This window comes from Aethalodelphis obliquidens, unplaced genomic scaffold (assembly GCF_003676395.1).
Source record: "Aethalodelphis obliquidens isolate GAN/ISIS:26980383/991018 unplaced genomic scaffold, ASM367639v1 scaffold7, whole genome shotgun sequence".
Lineage (NCBI taxonomy): Eukaryota > Metazoa > Chordata > Mammalia > Artiodactyla > Delphinidae > Aethalodelphis > Aethalodelphis obliquidens.
The window spans coordinates 52,415,707-52,429,840 of record NW_020837951.1 but is presented as its reverse complement, the minus strand read 5'-3'; the positions used below and the strand labels follow the sequence as shown (position 1 = coordinate 52,429,840).

Here is a 14,134-nt window from a genome sequence, read left to right as displayed (position 1 = left end):
CATTTACTTCAAAAAAGAGGCACAGATGTTCCCTACACTCATAGAATGTGGCTGGGTTTTCCACTCCAAAGAGATCCACGGTAAAGGGGTTCCAAAAGTTAACCCAGGATTTCTGAAAACACAATCCATCCCAAAGCCATAGAAGAGAAAATGGGTACGCTCTAGGGAAGACGGTAAAATGAACACTCTAAAACAAAAATTACGGGCACAGTGGAGAGAATCGCCATATTAGAAGCGACCCCAAATGTTTGCCATGGTCAACTCTCTGCAGCAACGGGCATGCGCACAACACACTCTAATCAAAATTAGGTAACAGATTGAGACCTGCCGAGAAAACACACACCACGCCAGTTACCTGATAATGCTTCAGGGTCCCATTGATGAGGAGGGCCGACTGCTTCTCCACCCTCTCCGAGATGGCGTGGGCCACCGTGTAGTAGGACTGGGAACCCCTGGCACTGTACTGCATGCTGTACTCATCGTCCACGTCTTGCTTAGCTGTCCTGGGCCAGAGAAAGTGGAGAGTCACACACAGAGAAGTTGGCGCATGAATGGAGAGCCGAAAACAGCTGCAGGAAGTAGAGCTTTATTTATCACCTACTTCATGCCTGGCAGCTAAAACATATTATCTGTAATCCTCGCGAAAAGCAAGCAGGGTAGACGTTGTTGTTACCATCCCCACTTCATGCCTGTGGAGAACTTCAGGCTGAGAGAGGTTCACGAATTTGCCCAGGTCACATGAAAGGTGGTGGCGTCAGGATCTGAACGCAGGCCCGCTCGACCTCAAGGGACTGCTATGAGCGTGAATCGTACACCTGCAGGTTCACACTTTGCCAGTGAAGCTGTCCTAGGCCCTTGAAGTACAAAGATAAATCCTATCCACAGAACACCGCCTAAAACTTGGAAGACAGGTGAGAGGGAGGCCAAAGGTGACATTAAAGAGATAGGAAAGAGGAGAGGTCGTCTTCCATTTTCTATGTCTTGTTAACCAACTACTGAGTTATTCTACAGGCAGTGAGGGGCCATTGAGGGGGGTCTTGAAAACCTTCAGTGAAGAAACTGGGGGCAGATGAATAAAAGAAAGGTTCCTGAAGTGGGCACACACTGGAATAAAAGGAGAAAATATAAGAATGTCTATTTCTGCTTTTTTTTTTTTTAATCTCATCACTTTAAAATATTCTATTTTGCATAGTGTTTCGCCACAGTTTTCTTTTAACACTAGAGCTACACAGGCAAAGAGCTGGGTAGGGCTTTCCTGGTGGTGCAGTGGTTGAGACCTAATGCAGGCGACATGGGTTCGAGCCCTGGTCTGGGAAGATCCCACATGCCGCGGAGCAACTGGGCCCGAGAGCCACAACTACTCAGCCTGCGCTCTAGAGCCCGCGAGCCACAACTACTGAGCCCGCGCGTCTGGAGCCCGTGCTCCACAACAGTGAGGCCCCAACGGTGAGAGGCCCGCGCACCACGATGAAGAGTGGCCCCCACTCGCCGCAACTACAGAAAGCCCTCGTACAGAAACGAAGACCCAGCACAGCCAAAAATAAATTAATTAATTAATAAAAAGAAAAGAGCTGGGTAGGGGAGTCCATGGCTGAGCAGCTATTGCAACGAAGACGTTTCTCACTTGGGGTTCTGGGCGGGTGTTGGCGCCATTAAGGAAGGTGGGAAAGGCAGCCAGCTGGAGGGGCAGGTTCCACATGGGACGGAAGCGCGTGACACGCGAGGAGCCCAGGAACGAGGAAGTCATGAAGTGGGGGAGGGCGCAAGGGGGGAGCTGAGCAGTGGGACAGTCTGGTGGCCTCTGACGGTGGCGTTTTGGGTGAAGCATGGGCGTGAGGTCACCTTCCTTCCTTAGACAAACTTCTCTAAACTAAAATCCATAAAGCGCAACCCTCACGAAATGCATCTGCAAGAGACAAAACTCTGAGAGACACATACTCGATGATCTGCTTAGCGTCCTTCTCGGAAACCTCTTCGCTGTTTGGATCCAGAAGTATTTTCTCTTCAGTTTCCTGCCTACTGGACTCTTCCTCTTCATCCTGGGGAAGGAACAAAGATATGGGGTTGATTCCGTTTTAACGAGGGAATCCCTAGGCTTGGCGATTTCTGAAAAGAGAGTGAATAGTATTCTACTTCACAAGTGAGGTGCACACAACTGAGGGAGGACGTAAACTTAACCCTTACTTCCACCAGGCTATACCTACCTCTCCATCGCTGTTTACATCACTGAATGAAAGAACAAAAGGAACCCTCTGAGGATCCCCTGGAACCCTTGCTCCCAAGAATAAATATGTAAAAATCATGCCAGAAAGATGGATATTTATAATTATTTGGTCATCAGAGAGTCCTGTAGACCATATCTGCTCTTGCTAACTTGGTGACCTTCTATACCCTTCTCTCCAAAGCCAACTGAAGGGATCTTAGTATTGTCCTTGTCTCTGATGATGCCAGTGGGCCTTTGATGGTCCCACACGTCTTCACAGTGGAGAGACTGGAGCTTGTGAGCGCGTGGCCTTCTGTGTGTGCTTTCTGTGGCCACTTCACAGCCCACATTTCTGGCTATTTAGATTAAAACTGTCAGTAACATGGCAAAGGATTCATCACCTCCCCACCTCGCAACTGTGTACTTCGTTCTGCTGGCCTGTGGAAAAGTTTCACTAAATACCCATAATGCCCACTACTACCCACTGGTGTTGAAGGCTGAATCTTTCCAGATGATCCAGGAGAATTTCCTTTAAAAGTAGGCTTAAAGAGAACCACGCTTTTCCATCAGGCTTGAATGAAACAATACAAACTGACACGATAGTAATGTTGAAAATCAAATCTATGACCACAGATCACTGAGCCACAAGGGGTAAACTGAGGAGTTGGCACAGCTCTTTCACATCCAGGTGAGCACCGAGGGGGGACGTGACTCGCCACGAGATGGGGACCTGGTCTCCGGACCCCCAGGTCAGAGTTCACTCTAGTCCCAGCTCTCTGGAGCTGTCTGCAGCTGCCAGTCTCAGGAGGGCACCTGTGGGTTGAGCCGCCTTCTCTACCTCATCTCTGTCCCTCCCTGGCTCTCAGACTCAACGAGAAGATTCTTCCAACGGATCATTTATGGGCCCATTCATCCGAGGAAACAAGAGACATTTTAAAAATTGATTTTGTAAGTTTCAAGTACCTCAGAGAAAGAGTAGCCTATTAAAAAAAATAAAATAAAATAAAGCATGCCTCCAAAAGTATTTGCTTGTTAACAGCATGCTTTTTTTCTAAAAAAAAAAAAAAAAAAGTAACTTCTATTATCTTTCCTCTTTGCAAAAGCAGTAAGTGTCCACGGTAGATTAATTTAGAAAACACAGGTCCACAAAACAGAAGAAAATAACAACGGTCTTAAAGTTCTGGTGAGCTGTTATTGGTAAGGCTGCTCTGCTCTGGCCACGGCATTCTTTGAACCAAGATTCCCCTACACTGGTAAACACCAGATTTAATGACTATACGCTAACAATGCTCTAATAAAGGAGATAAAAATCTTTTAATCCTTCTATTTGTAATTGTTAAGGATTTTAAAGTTGATCTAAAAGATACCGTTATTATTCCTTAATTTCTATTAAAAGTATCCAAGATTACCATTTTAGGTTCTGGATATACTGAGTATTCCTTCCAAAAGGCTGACAAATGTGGCTAACAAGTATATCCAAAGAATTCAAGGAAGAATCACATTTAAAGAAAAAACCCAAGAGGATCAATTAACCCATTAAACCAAGTGCATGTTGCCCTGTTGGTCTAAGTTTCCACACTTACAGCTTCAAACAGGCCCAAGGACTAAAGAACTTCAGACATTTTTAGGCTGTTAACCCTCAGTGTAAATGACTTAGAAGCATGGCATTGCCCTTCCCAAAGTAATCCGTCTCCAATTTTCCTCAGAAGACCTTTCTACCATCTCCAATTTAATGCCAGCTTCTCTCTTCTCGGTTTCAAATAAATTTAGAATTCACCAAGCTTCCACATTCGCCAGGAGCCCCCGAGAGGTCACTGTGCCACTAGGCACGCACCAGCAAAGCTCTGTCAAACCCTCAGCCTCAGCTGTCACCCGATGGCCAAAACTGGAGGATGAAGAGACAGAAGGACACAGGTGCTTCCCCGTAAACTTTCCAGCCAATGAACTCCAAACAGAGATATAGACGTACCTCCTCCTCATAATCAGAATCGCTCTCTTCGCTGTCCGATCTAGGGGCAACTTCGTAACTACAAGAAAAGGAGTGGGAAGGAAGAGGAGGCTTAGCTTTTTAAATCATAAAACTGTGTGTGTGCGTGTGTGTGTGTTTATACACAAATATATGACACATTCTATATACAAATGCAGGTGATAACTTTAAGCAGTTCAGCAAAGGTCATGCTATTTTAGTTCCCAGATTCTACGAGGACCACAAAAACCTGAAAAGTCAAAGAACACCAATAATTCTGCTTTAGTGCCATACCCAGGATTCATTTCCAACCAGGCATCCAGCTGACTTGCTTTGGGTGCTTCTGGGCCAAACAGGACCTTGCCGGTTTCTGTGTGAGTCACTTTGACAGGGAGGTCACTCATCTGGCTGCTCTCATCTATGGGCTAGAAAGGAGAAAAGACATAACACCGCTTCGGGTTAAGACATTCTCCCAATTCTGTGCTGGACGTTTCTCGGCCTTTTGGCTGCCCAGCATTTGAAACCCTTTCCCGCGATTAGAAATTTCATCACCTGATGAGTCCTGGTGGGAAGTGGGAGGTCACCTCCTACCAAAGAAACTGAAAACATCAGCCTCCCCTGCAGCAAAGGAACTGGCACAAGACCTAAGCTCCACCAGCTGGGCTCATTCACCAAGGCTCTGAATTAGGACCTAGAAGGAAGCGGGGGCCAACAGGCACACTGGTAGGAGGGCAGACAACAGTGGCAGCAGTGCCAGTGCAGTGGTATTGGCTGTGCCCACTCCCGAGGCTGGCCATGTCCTCACTAAGCAGCTGTAGGGTACACTACGGTAACATATCACTGAAATAATAGCGCAGTCCCCAGTCAGCTTCTCCAGGCTTCCAGAGTTCCGATGACGCACCCGATATCCTATTAATATGTTCCCTTCTTACTTAAATCAGGCAGAGTTGATTTCTGTCAGTTGCAGCTAAGAACCCCCAACCCCCAAATAATCCCCTCCAGATAAGGACTGCTGCAAAGTCATGGTTTCAGAGAGAATAATGGAAAAAAAGGAAAAGGTACCGTAACTTGTATCATCTCATTATGGCTGGTTTGGCTTCTGCAGAAACAACGTCATTTATCCAAAACCAAACCACCAGGTATCAAGCCCAACCATGGGGCCCTGTGATAAAGCAACAGGCTCTGCTCACTGGAAATCTAGCAAATTGACCAAGTCTGAGCTGAAGTTCGTTATTAGACTCTCAATGAAATATGGCTTGCTCCGAAAATTAAGAGAATAAGTGAAACTGCAGAGGCTGTGCTTAACCTACTTCAGAGAACAAATTGTTTAAAAAGGCCTAAAAATGGAGTAATCCTATGCAAATGAATGCTACTGATTACAGGGTGACTGTACTTCTAGGAGCAGGCCCCCAGGTGAGACGTTTAGGCAACCCATTAATTCCAAAGAATTTTTTCTAAATTACTCTCATTTGGAGTTAAATTAAAATGATAGGAAAAGCAGTATACTGTAGGTTATCTTCTAATATCTTATAGGAAGTGACCACCTCCTTCCCCCAAAATATTGGTTCTTTCCCCCTTCTCCCTTAACAAAGCACTGTCAGAATAAGAAACAATATATTAGCAATTATCCACAAAAACAACCTTATAAAAAAGAGAAGGCTTACTCCAGACAGTTTTTCCTTTTATGTGTGCTGAAGCAATGGTTGTGAACACCGTTACTTTGCACGTGAAGACAACGCTTCTTCCTGTTAACGTAGAAGGTCATCTACAGGCTCACGCGATAAAGTAGGAAATCTACCATTCGCTACCATCTCCCTTGGAAAAACCATATTCCATTATCTTGAACTATTATAATGCAGCTTGTTTTATTGTTTGTGTCTTGCCTCAAAGAAAACTGGAAATCACTGTAGCTGGAATTAGAACTTTGGCAAAAACACTGAATGAGCACAGCAGAGTGTAATCAGAACATTATTTCAAAACAAACCAGGTAAGACATCTACTTTGCCCACTTCAGCAAACAGAAAACACATGTATTAAGATTAAAAAAAAAGTGTACGTCACAGGCCCAAGATCAGGAGCTTATTTTCCCAGGAGATAACATGAGAAGAGAGCTATCACACTAACATGTTAAATCTCTCCCTGTGTGCTTGTTAGTTACAGACTGATGTGAGGCATGCTTAAGTAAGGGTGGGTTTTTACAAATTAGAGTTGTTTCTAAGTGCTCTAATATATAGTATTCTTCCCCCGTAACAGCCCACTGAGTGTTTCTTACACATTAGACATTTATCCTGATCTTTTCTTTCCTTGTGATGAATTATAGTGGTTAAGTAACATTTATTGTTCAAGAGATTTCTGCACAGAATAGTGGTTTCAACCTTTTTCCTGCCACCAGGCTGTTCACATTCATAATACTTCTCGTGTGCACTGCAATTCCAGAAGGGGAAGAGACAACCCTCCACCCACCCCAATCCTCCAGGCAGATTAATCAGAATCTGTGAAAGGAGAAGGAAGTTTGAAACAAACGCCCTTTCCATCCCGCTCGCTCCGGGGGGATGCCTGCTCGTGTGAATCACTGGCCAAGAACTTTAGAGTTTTCAGAGAAAAAAACATCCAATAAATCAATCATTGTATTCTTGTGATTCAGAATATTGAAAATACTAGGAAATAAAATTTAGAAATATGCCGCTGAATCTACAAATAGAGGCTACAGGGTAAGCCTACAGAAAATGGCAAAAAATAAGCTACCAAATACGCAAATTGTTTGGCTTACAGTTATGAAATTTCAAAGTAAATGAAGGAAACTGGGTCATATTTTCTGCTTCTGTATCATCAACGGGGAAAATGTAATTATAGAATCACTTAAGATTTTTCCACATTCTGTATATTCATAAACACATGCTTATATGTGCACAGACAATTTCTGGAGTGGTACATAAGAAACTTAGTATCAGTTGATTGGCAGTCTGAGATGGAAGATTACTTTTCAGTGTACCCTTTCATACTATTCTAATTTTCTACCATGCTAATGTACTACTATTTTTACTGAAAAATGAATAGCAGAGAGAAACCATATGATCATCTCAATACATGCAGAAAAAGCTTTTGACAAAATTCAACACCCATTTATGATAAAAACCCTCATGAAAGTAGGCATAGAGGGAACTTACCTCAACATAATAAAGGCCACATATGACAAACCCACAGCCAACATCATTCTCAATGGTGAACAACTGAAACCATTTCCCCTAAGATCAGGAACAAGACAAGGCTGTCCATTCTCACCACTATTACTCAACATAGTTTTAGAAGTTTTAGCCACAGCAATCAGAGAAGAAAAAGAAATGAAAGGAATCCAAATCGGAAAAGAAGAGGCAAAGCTGTCATTGTTTGCACATAACATGATACTATACATAGAGAATCCTAAAGATGCTACCAGAAAACTACTAGAGCTAATCAATGAATTTGGTAAAGTAGCAGGATACCAAATTAATGCACAGAAACCTTTTGTATTCGTATACATTAATGATGAAAAATCTGAAAGAGAAATTAAGGAAACACTCCCACTTACCACTGCAACAAAAAGAATAAAATACCTAGGAATAAACCTACCTAAGGAGACAAAAGACCTGTATGCAGAAAACTATCAGACACTGATGAAAGACATTAAAGATGATACAAACAGATGGAGAGATGTACCATATTACTGGATTGGAACAATCAACATTGTGAAAATGACTATACTTCCCAAAGCAATCTACAGATTCAATGCAATCCCTATCAAACTACCAATGGCATTTTTCACAGAACTAGAACAAAATATTTCACAATTTGTATGGAAACACAAAAGACCCCGAATAGCCAAAGCGATCTTGAGAAAGAAAAACAGAGCTGGAGGAATCAGGCTCCCGGACTTCAGACTATACTACAAAGCTACAGTAATCAAGACAGTATGGTACTGGCACAAAAACAGAAATATAGATCAATGGAACAGGATAGAAAGCCCAGAGATAAACCCACGCACATGTGGTCACCTTATTTTTGATAAAGGAGGCAAGACTATACAACGGAGAAAAGACAGCCTCTCTAATAAGTGGGTCTGGGAAAACTGAACAGCTACATATAAAAGAATGAAATTAGAACACTCCCTAACACCATACACAAAAATAAACTCAAAATGGATGCAAGACCTAAATGTAAGGCCAGCCACTATCAAACTCTTAGAGGAAAACATAGGCAGAACATTCTATGACATAAATCACAGCAAGATCCTTTTAGACCCACCTCCTAGAAAAGTTGGAAATAAAAACAAAAATAAACAAATGGGACCTAATGAAACTGAAAAGCTTTTGCACAGCAAAGGAAACCATAAACAAGACCAAAAGACAACCCTCAGAATGGGAGAAAATATTTGCAAATGAAGCAACTGACAAAGGATTAATCTCCAAAATTTACAAGCAGCTCATGCAACTCAATATCAAAAAAACAAACAACCCAATCCAAAAATGGGCAGAAGACCTAAATAGACATTTCTCCAAAGAAGACAGACAGGTGGCCAACAAACACATGAAAGAATGCTTAAATTAACATCACTAATCATTAGAGAAATGCAAATCAAAACTACAATGAGGCATCACCTCACACCGGTCAGAATGGCCATCATGAAAAAATCTACAAACAATAAAGGCTGGAGAGGCTGTGGAGAAAAGGGAACCCTCTTGCATTGTTGGTGGGAATGTAAATTGATACAGCCACTGTGGAGAACAGTATGAAGGTTCCTTAAAAAACTAAAAATAGAACTACCATACGACCCAGCAATCCCACTACTGGGCATATACCCTGAGAGAACCATAATTCAAAAAGAGTCATGTACCACAGTGTTCACTGCAGCTCTATTTACAATAGCCAGGACATGGAAGCAACCTAAGTGTCCATCAACAGATGAATGGATAAAGAAGATGTGGCACATATATACAATGGAATATCACTCAGCCATAAAAAGAAATGAAATTGAGTTATTTGTAGTGACGTAGATGGACCTAGAGATTGTCATACAGAGTGAAGTCAGTCAGAAAGAGGTAAAGAAATACCGTATGCTAACACATATATATGGAATCTAAGGGAAAAAAATGGTCATGAAGAACCTAGGGGCAAGACAGGAATAAAGACACAGACCTACCAGAGCACGGACTTGAGGATATGGGGAGGGGGAAGGGTAAGCTGGGACAAAGTGAGAGAGTGGCATGGACATATATACACTACCAAACGTAAAATAGATAGCTAGTGGGAAGCAGCCACATAGCACAGGGAAATCAGCTCAGTGCTTTGTGACCACCTAGAGGGGTGGGATAGGGAGGGTGGGAGGGAGAGAGATGAAGAGGGAAGAGATATGGGGACATATGTATATGTATAACTGATTCACTTTGTTATAAAGCAGAAACTAACACACCATTGTAAAGCAATTATACTCCAATAAAGATGTTAAAAAAAAAAGAAAGAGATAAATACCGTATGCTAACACATATATATGGAATCTAAAAAAAAAAAAAAATGGTTCTGAAGAACGTAGGGGCAGGACAGGAATAAAGATGCAGATGTAGAGAATGGACCTGAGGACACGGGGAAGGGGAAGCTGGGACGAAGTGAGAGAGTAGCATGGACTTATAAATACTACCAAACGTAAAATAGATAGCTAATGGGAAGCAGCCACATAGCACAGGGAGATCAGCTCGGTGCTTTGTGACCACCTAGAGGGGTGGGATAGAGAGGGTGGGAGGGAAACGCAAGAGGGAGGAGATATGGGGATATATGTATGTGTATCGCTGATTCACTTTGTTACACAGCAGAAACTAACACACCATTGTAAAGCAATTATACTCCAATAAAGATGTTTAAAAAAAAAAAGCATAGCAGAGTACAAAATAAAATCAGTATACACAGAGAATGGTGCAGCAAGGTATGGCAGGGTATCATTCAACAGAACACGGCAGAAACGGATGCAAAATCCCTTACCTCTCCATCTGGTCCCAGGGCAGACTCCTCCCCCTCTGCATTCTCTTCAGCCTTCTGCAAAACAATGTCAAATGTTGCATGTAAACCAAGAACGTGGCTACAGGAAGGACCTCATGGCAACGTGGTGGTATATAACGGTAATTCATCACTGCTTAGCATCATCCAACCAAGCTTAGGAATTAATGCCTTTTCTTTGTGTTTCTCTTCACTCTCTGAGACAAGACAAACTGTGTACTTTATTGGCAACTTGCAGGGGCTCAGTGAAAGCTGGGTGTGACTCAGGCCTGGCCCACTAGAGATGGCTGGACTGTGTTTTCCAGGACCCCAACAGCTTAAGATGTGGCAGCATCGGGACAGAGGTCAGAATCCCAAACGTCCCTGTGTTTGGCACGATGAAGACAAATCCTGACGTAATCAGCTCAATTTTCCCATTCCCTTAGCAAGTTGTCTCAAAATGTCCCCTCAAGAATGAATTCTGAACCGCTCTTGGGTTATGAAAATGCAAAATCATACAAAATTCTGTGAGTTCTCTGAATTTTTATCATTCTACCTAATTGGCTTTCATAATATACAGTATTTCCACAGTGGGTATATGGGGAAATTTGATGCAGATACTGTGATCTCATGAAAAATTCTGTCATCTTCCATTTCTTAAATATTCCAATATCTTAGCCCATTAACCTTTATGTGCCTCAAAGGCAGCCTAAATGAAAAGCTAGGATTATGTCACGTTTTGTACATACCCGAGAGAGCCTCATCTGCAAGAGACACAAAATAGTCTAAAATTTCTTACATTTATAACGACCTCTTCGACAAGTGAAATCCTTAACATCACCTTTACAGAATCCTTATTTTAAAGTTATTCTCTGTGGTGTGATTAGAAGAAAAACAAACAAACAAACAAACTTTAGTCATTTCTTTTATCGAGACATTTAAGAAAATGAGCTTTCCTCCCCTGGGCTCTTTAGTTAATTAAAAATATACATAATGATACAGAATCAATATTAATTCCACTTTGTTTACTTAAGGCATTGACTGTGTAATACATTTTTGCTTCCCATGAAAATAACTCAGTTGTCTCTTGACAAAACAGCTTTTACAGAAAATGTTTAGTGGTGAAAATCCAGCCTTTGGTCCATACTGAGGAAGGGCAGTTCCCGTAGATGTCTGAAATTTTATAGTTGTTTGATAATTTTCTTGCAAAAAACACATGTATATAAGTATGCCAAAACACAAGGCATAAAAAAATGTAGCACTTCTACAAAGAGTAGGAAATGAGATGCTCTCCTTGGTTATGATTTCCCAAGAATTTAATTTTCTATTTATGCCACCCCAAACTGAAAATATTTACAAGCTCACAAGAAATGACCATCATGGAAAAGCATCCCTATGTCTGGGCTAGGGATACAGAGAACAATGGCAGAAAGGCTCAGAAAAGGGACCATCCCTGCTACCAGCCTCCCTGAAGATCTCATTTTTGGAATTCTCAGGCACTATACTCAGGCAACTCTTTTAATTAATGGGAGAAAGTCAATTAATCCCACCATTCTTTCCATACAAATCAGAAATTAGCTACAAATCTGGCCAACAAAGAAAATCAGATGAGACCATGAATAAGCCAATTTTCCAATATCTAGCTAGTGGAACTGGATCACTATTTCAATGAATAGTACATTAAAAAGCTCGAAGGACCATAAATAACAGAATCAAAACTATTCTAAAGAATACTCTTCTGTGAATCTGCTGTAGACTAGATAGGCTGCTATCTAAAAACTGCCTCATAATAAGGCCTTTCCATTACTTAAGTTCCTCTAAACTAATTTTTAAATTTCTATCTGGTATCAAATTTGAGAAGCAATGTAATATCAGACTTAAGAAAGTCAGCTCTGGAATTAGAGGAACTGCGTTTGAATGCCAGCTCTGTCACTGTGCAAGAGTACTTAGCTGTGTGATCTCGACCAAGTCTCTGTGTCTTGGTTCCCTCTTCTGTAAAACAGGGACAGCAGCGGTCCCTACCTCATAGGGCTGCTGCAGGACTGGATCACTATTTCAATATGTACAATCCAATGTTACATGTAATATCCACTGAGAGCGTCAATTTCCACAATGTAAAAGAATCAGTGATAGTCCGAGGGCTATTCTTTTATGTCTATATAAAACTGGCTATAGCACTGTCTGAAAACTGCTTCATAAGGTTACGAAGTCAGGGATTTCTGTCTGTTTTGTTCACTCATGTATTCCCATACCTACAAGGGGTCCCGGCACTTAAAAGGCATTTGAAGGATGAATGAATGAATGAATGAATGCGCCAAGAACAACACTTTCCACTTAGCATACATGCAATCAATTAACATTATTTTAATTAGGTGACAGTATATGTGCAAGTCATAAAAGAGTTAAGAGCACACACACGTTCCTCACTGAACTGGTGCTCCTTCCCTTGCGTGCCCTGTACTTATACCCAGTTCGGCTATGTTATTCTAGGAGGTGGAAGCCAGATGGCAGTCTACTCTACAGCAAGAGGTGTCAAGTTCTCCCATCATGCTTTGAATTCCTTCAGTTTGGGGACAATCTCTGGTTCGTATGCTTTCAGAAATCCACATTCTCACATCAAACTAGTGCTTAACCCTCAATTCTCTTCCGCTGCCAGAATTCCCTTTGTGTGTTGCTCAAGGTCAACTCCAAACAGATTGTGACCGGTACTACGATATTGGAGTAACCTGGGACAGACTCTGAGCACCTGGTGGGATGGCCTGCAGCTGATGTGGCCACGGCTGCCTGAGAGAATTTCATATACAGTGAATCTGTAGCATGTGACTGCAAACACATCCTATCAATGTTGCCGGCTGATGCCTGAGCTTATTTCCACTGATTAAAACAAACACAAAAAAAACAAAACCGACTGCAGTTCATCCACTAATCAGGAATAAGGAACTCTGTACTGGCTTCTTCCTATCCACAAAAAGTTGAGAACTAATTACCCTCATGGTGGGGAGGGAGGAATGTAATTATGGAATCGGATGTGAAGCAAATTACTCCTAACGAAAGACAATCTGGCTTCCCGGTGAAGGCTGATGTCAATTCATACCCTTCCTTTAGGAATGTTCATGAACAAAGCTATGTGCACAGCTATCTACTTTCCTTGCAGAGGCTGTATAAAATAATCAACAACGCTGCGTGGAGGGAAAGATATTCCCAAACATGAAAACCCTGTGGAAGCTGAATTCAAGAAAATGGGCCTCACTGGGGTACTTTATGCAGATTACCACAACACAGGACACAAACAGCCTCACTCTGTAAAGAAAACAGCTTTGTACCAAATATTTTACAATCTATATTATAAAGTGAACACAGTTTATCCCCCAGCAGGTGTTATAATATGCTGAAACATCATTCAAATGTGTTGGCATCTTAAAGACTCATTCTGCTTCGAGGGAAACTTAAGATTTTCAGAAACCACTTGGGTTATTTTTACTGTCATTTAAGAGGACCTGTGAGCATTAAGATAGGTGATCAGACAATAAAAAAATACCCAAGAATATCAAATTAACAGGCAATTGCACATTACTTAAGTTGGGCCTTGCAGAGAAAACCAATTCCAACACTTTGACTCAAGTAACTGGTCAATCCAGTTAAGCTGGACTTTGATCCAAATTTCTGGTTTCACCCATTTTGACACTGAACTTATCAAATAAATCTAACCATCATGGCATCGTGTTTACCTACCTTTACAATAGTCACTACACTCACATGCCCAGAATTGCCTTAGAACCTTTCTTTCACCTACAAAAATCTCCTTGTGGAGGCAAACTGCAATTTGGGGAAAGGAGGTAAAAGAATTGAGAAGGACTGGAGAGTCACTCAAATTTAAAATAAATGCCTCAATAGCATTACTACTTGGCATTTGATGCTCTTTTCACTGAAAATTATACCGAGGGGCTTTTCTCTAATTGTTG

The 14,134-nt window shown here is 41.8% G+C and overlaps 1 protein-coding gene across 5 annotated transcripts in view; it reads right to left on the bottom strand.

Moving 5' to 3' along the window:
• The window catches only part of SMARCA2 (SWI/SNF related BAF chromatin remodeling complex subunit ATPase 2), a 172,896-nt gene that overhangs the window by 109,823 nt on the left and 48,939 nt on the right, over nucleotides 1-14,134 (bottom strand). For all 5 annotated transcript variants that reach the window (XM_027105759.1, XM_027105760.1, XM_027105758.1 and 2 more), the window contains 5 exons: nucleotides 10,179-10,232; nucleotides 4,464-4,594; nucleotides 4,173-4,230; nucleotides 1,939-2,039; nucleotides 356-503 (listed from right to left, as the gene is read on the bottom strand). In XM_027105759.1, the coding sequence (XP_026961560.1) occupies nucleotides 356-503; nucleotides 1,939-2,039; nucleotides 4,173-4,230; nucleotides 4,464-4,594; nucleotides 10,179-10,232 (492 nt within the window). The remainder of the gene's footprint in view (nucleotides 1-355; nucleotides 504-1,938; nucleotides 2,040-4,172; nucleotides 4,231-4,463; nucleotides 4,595-10,178; nucleotides 10,233-14,134) is intronic.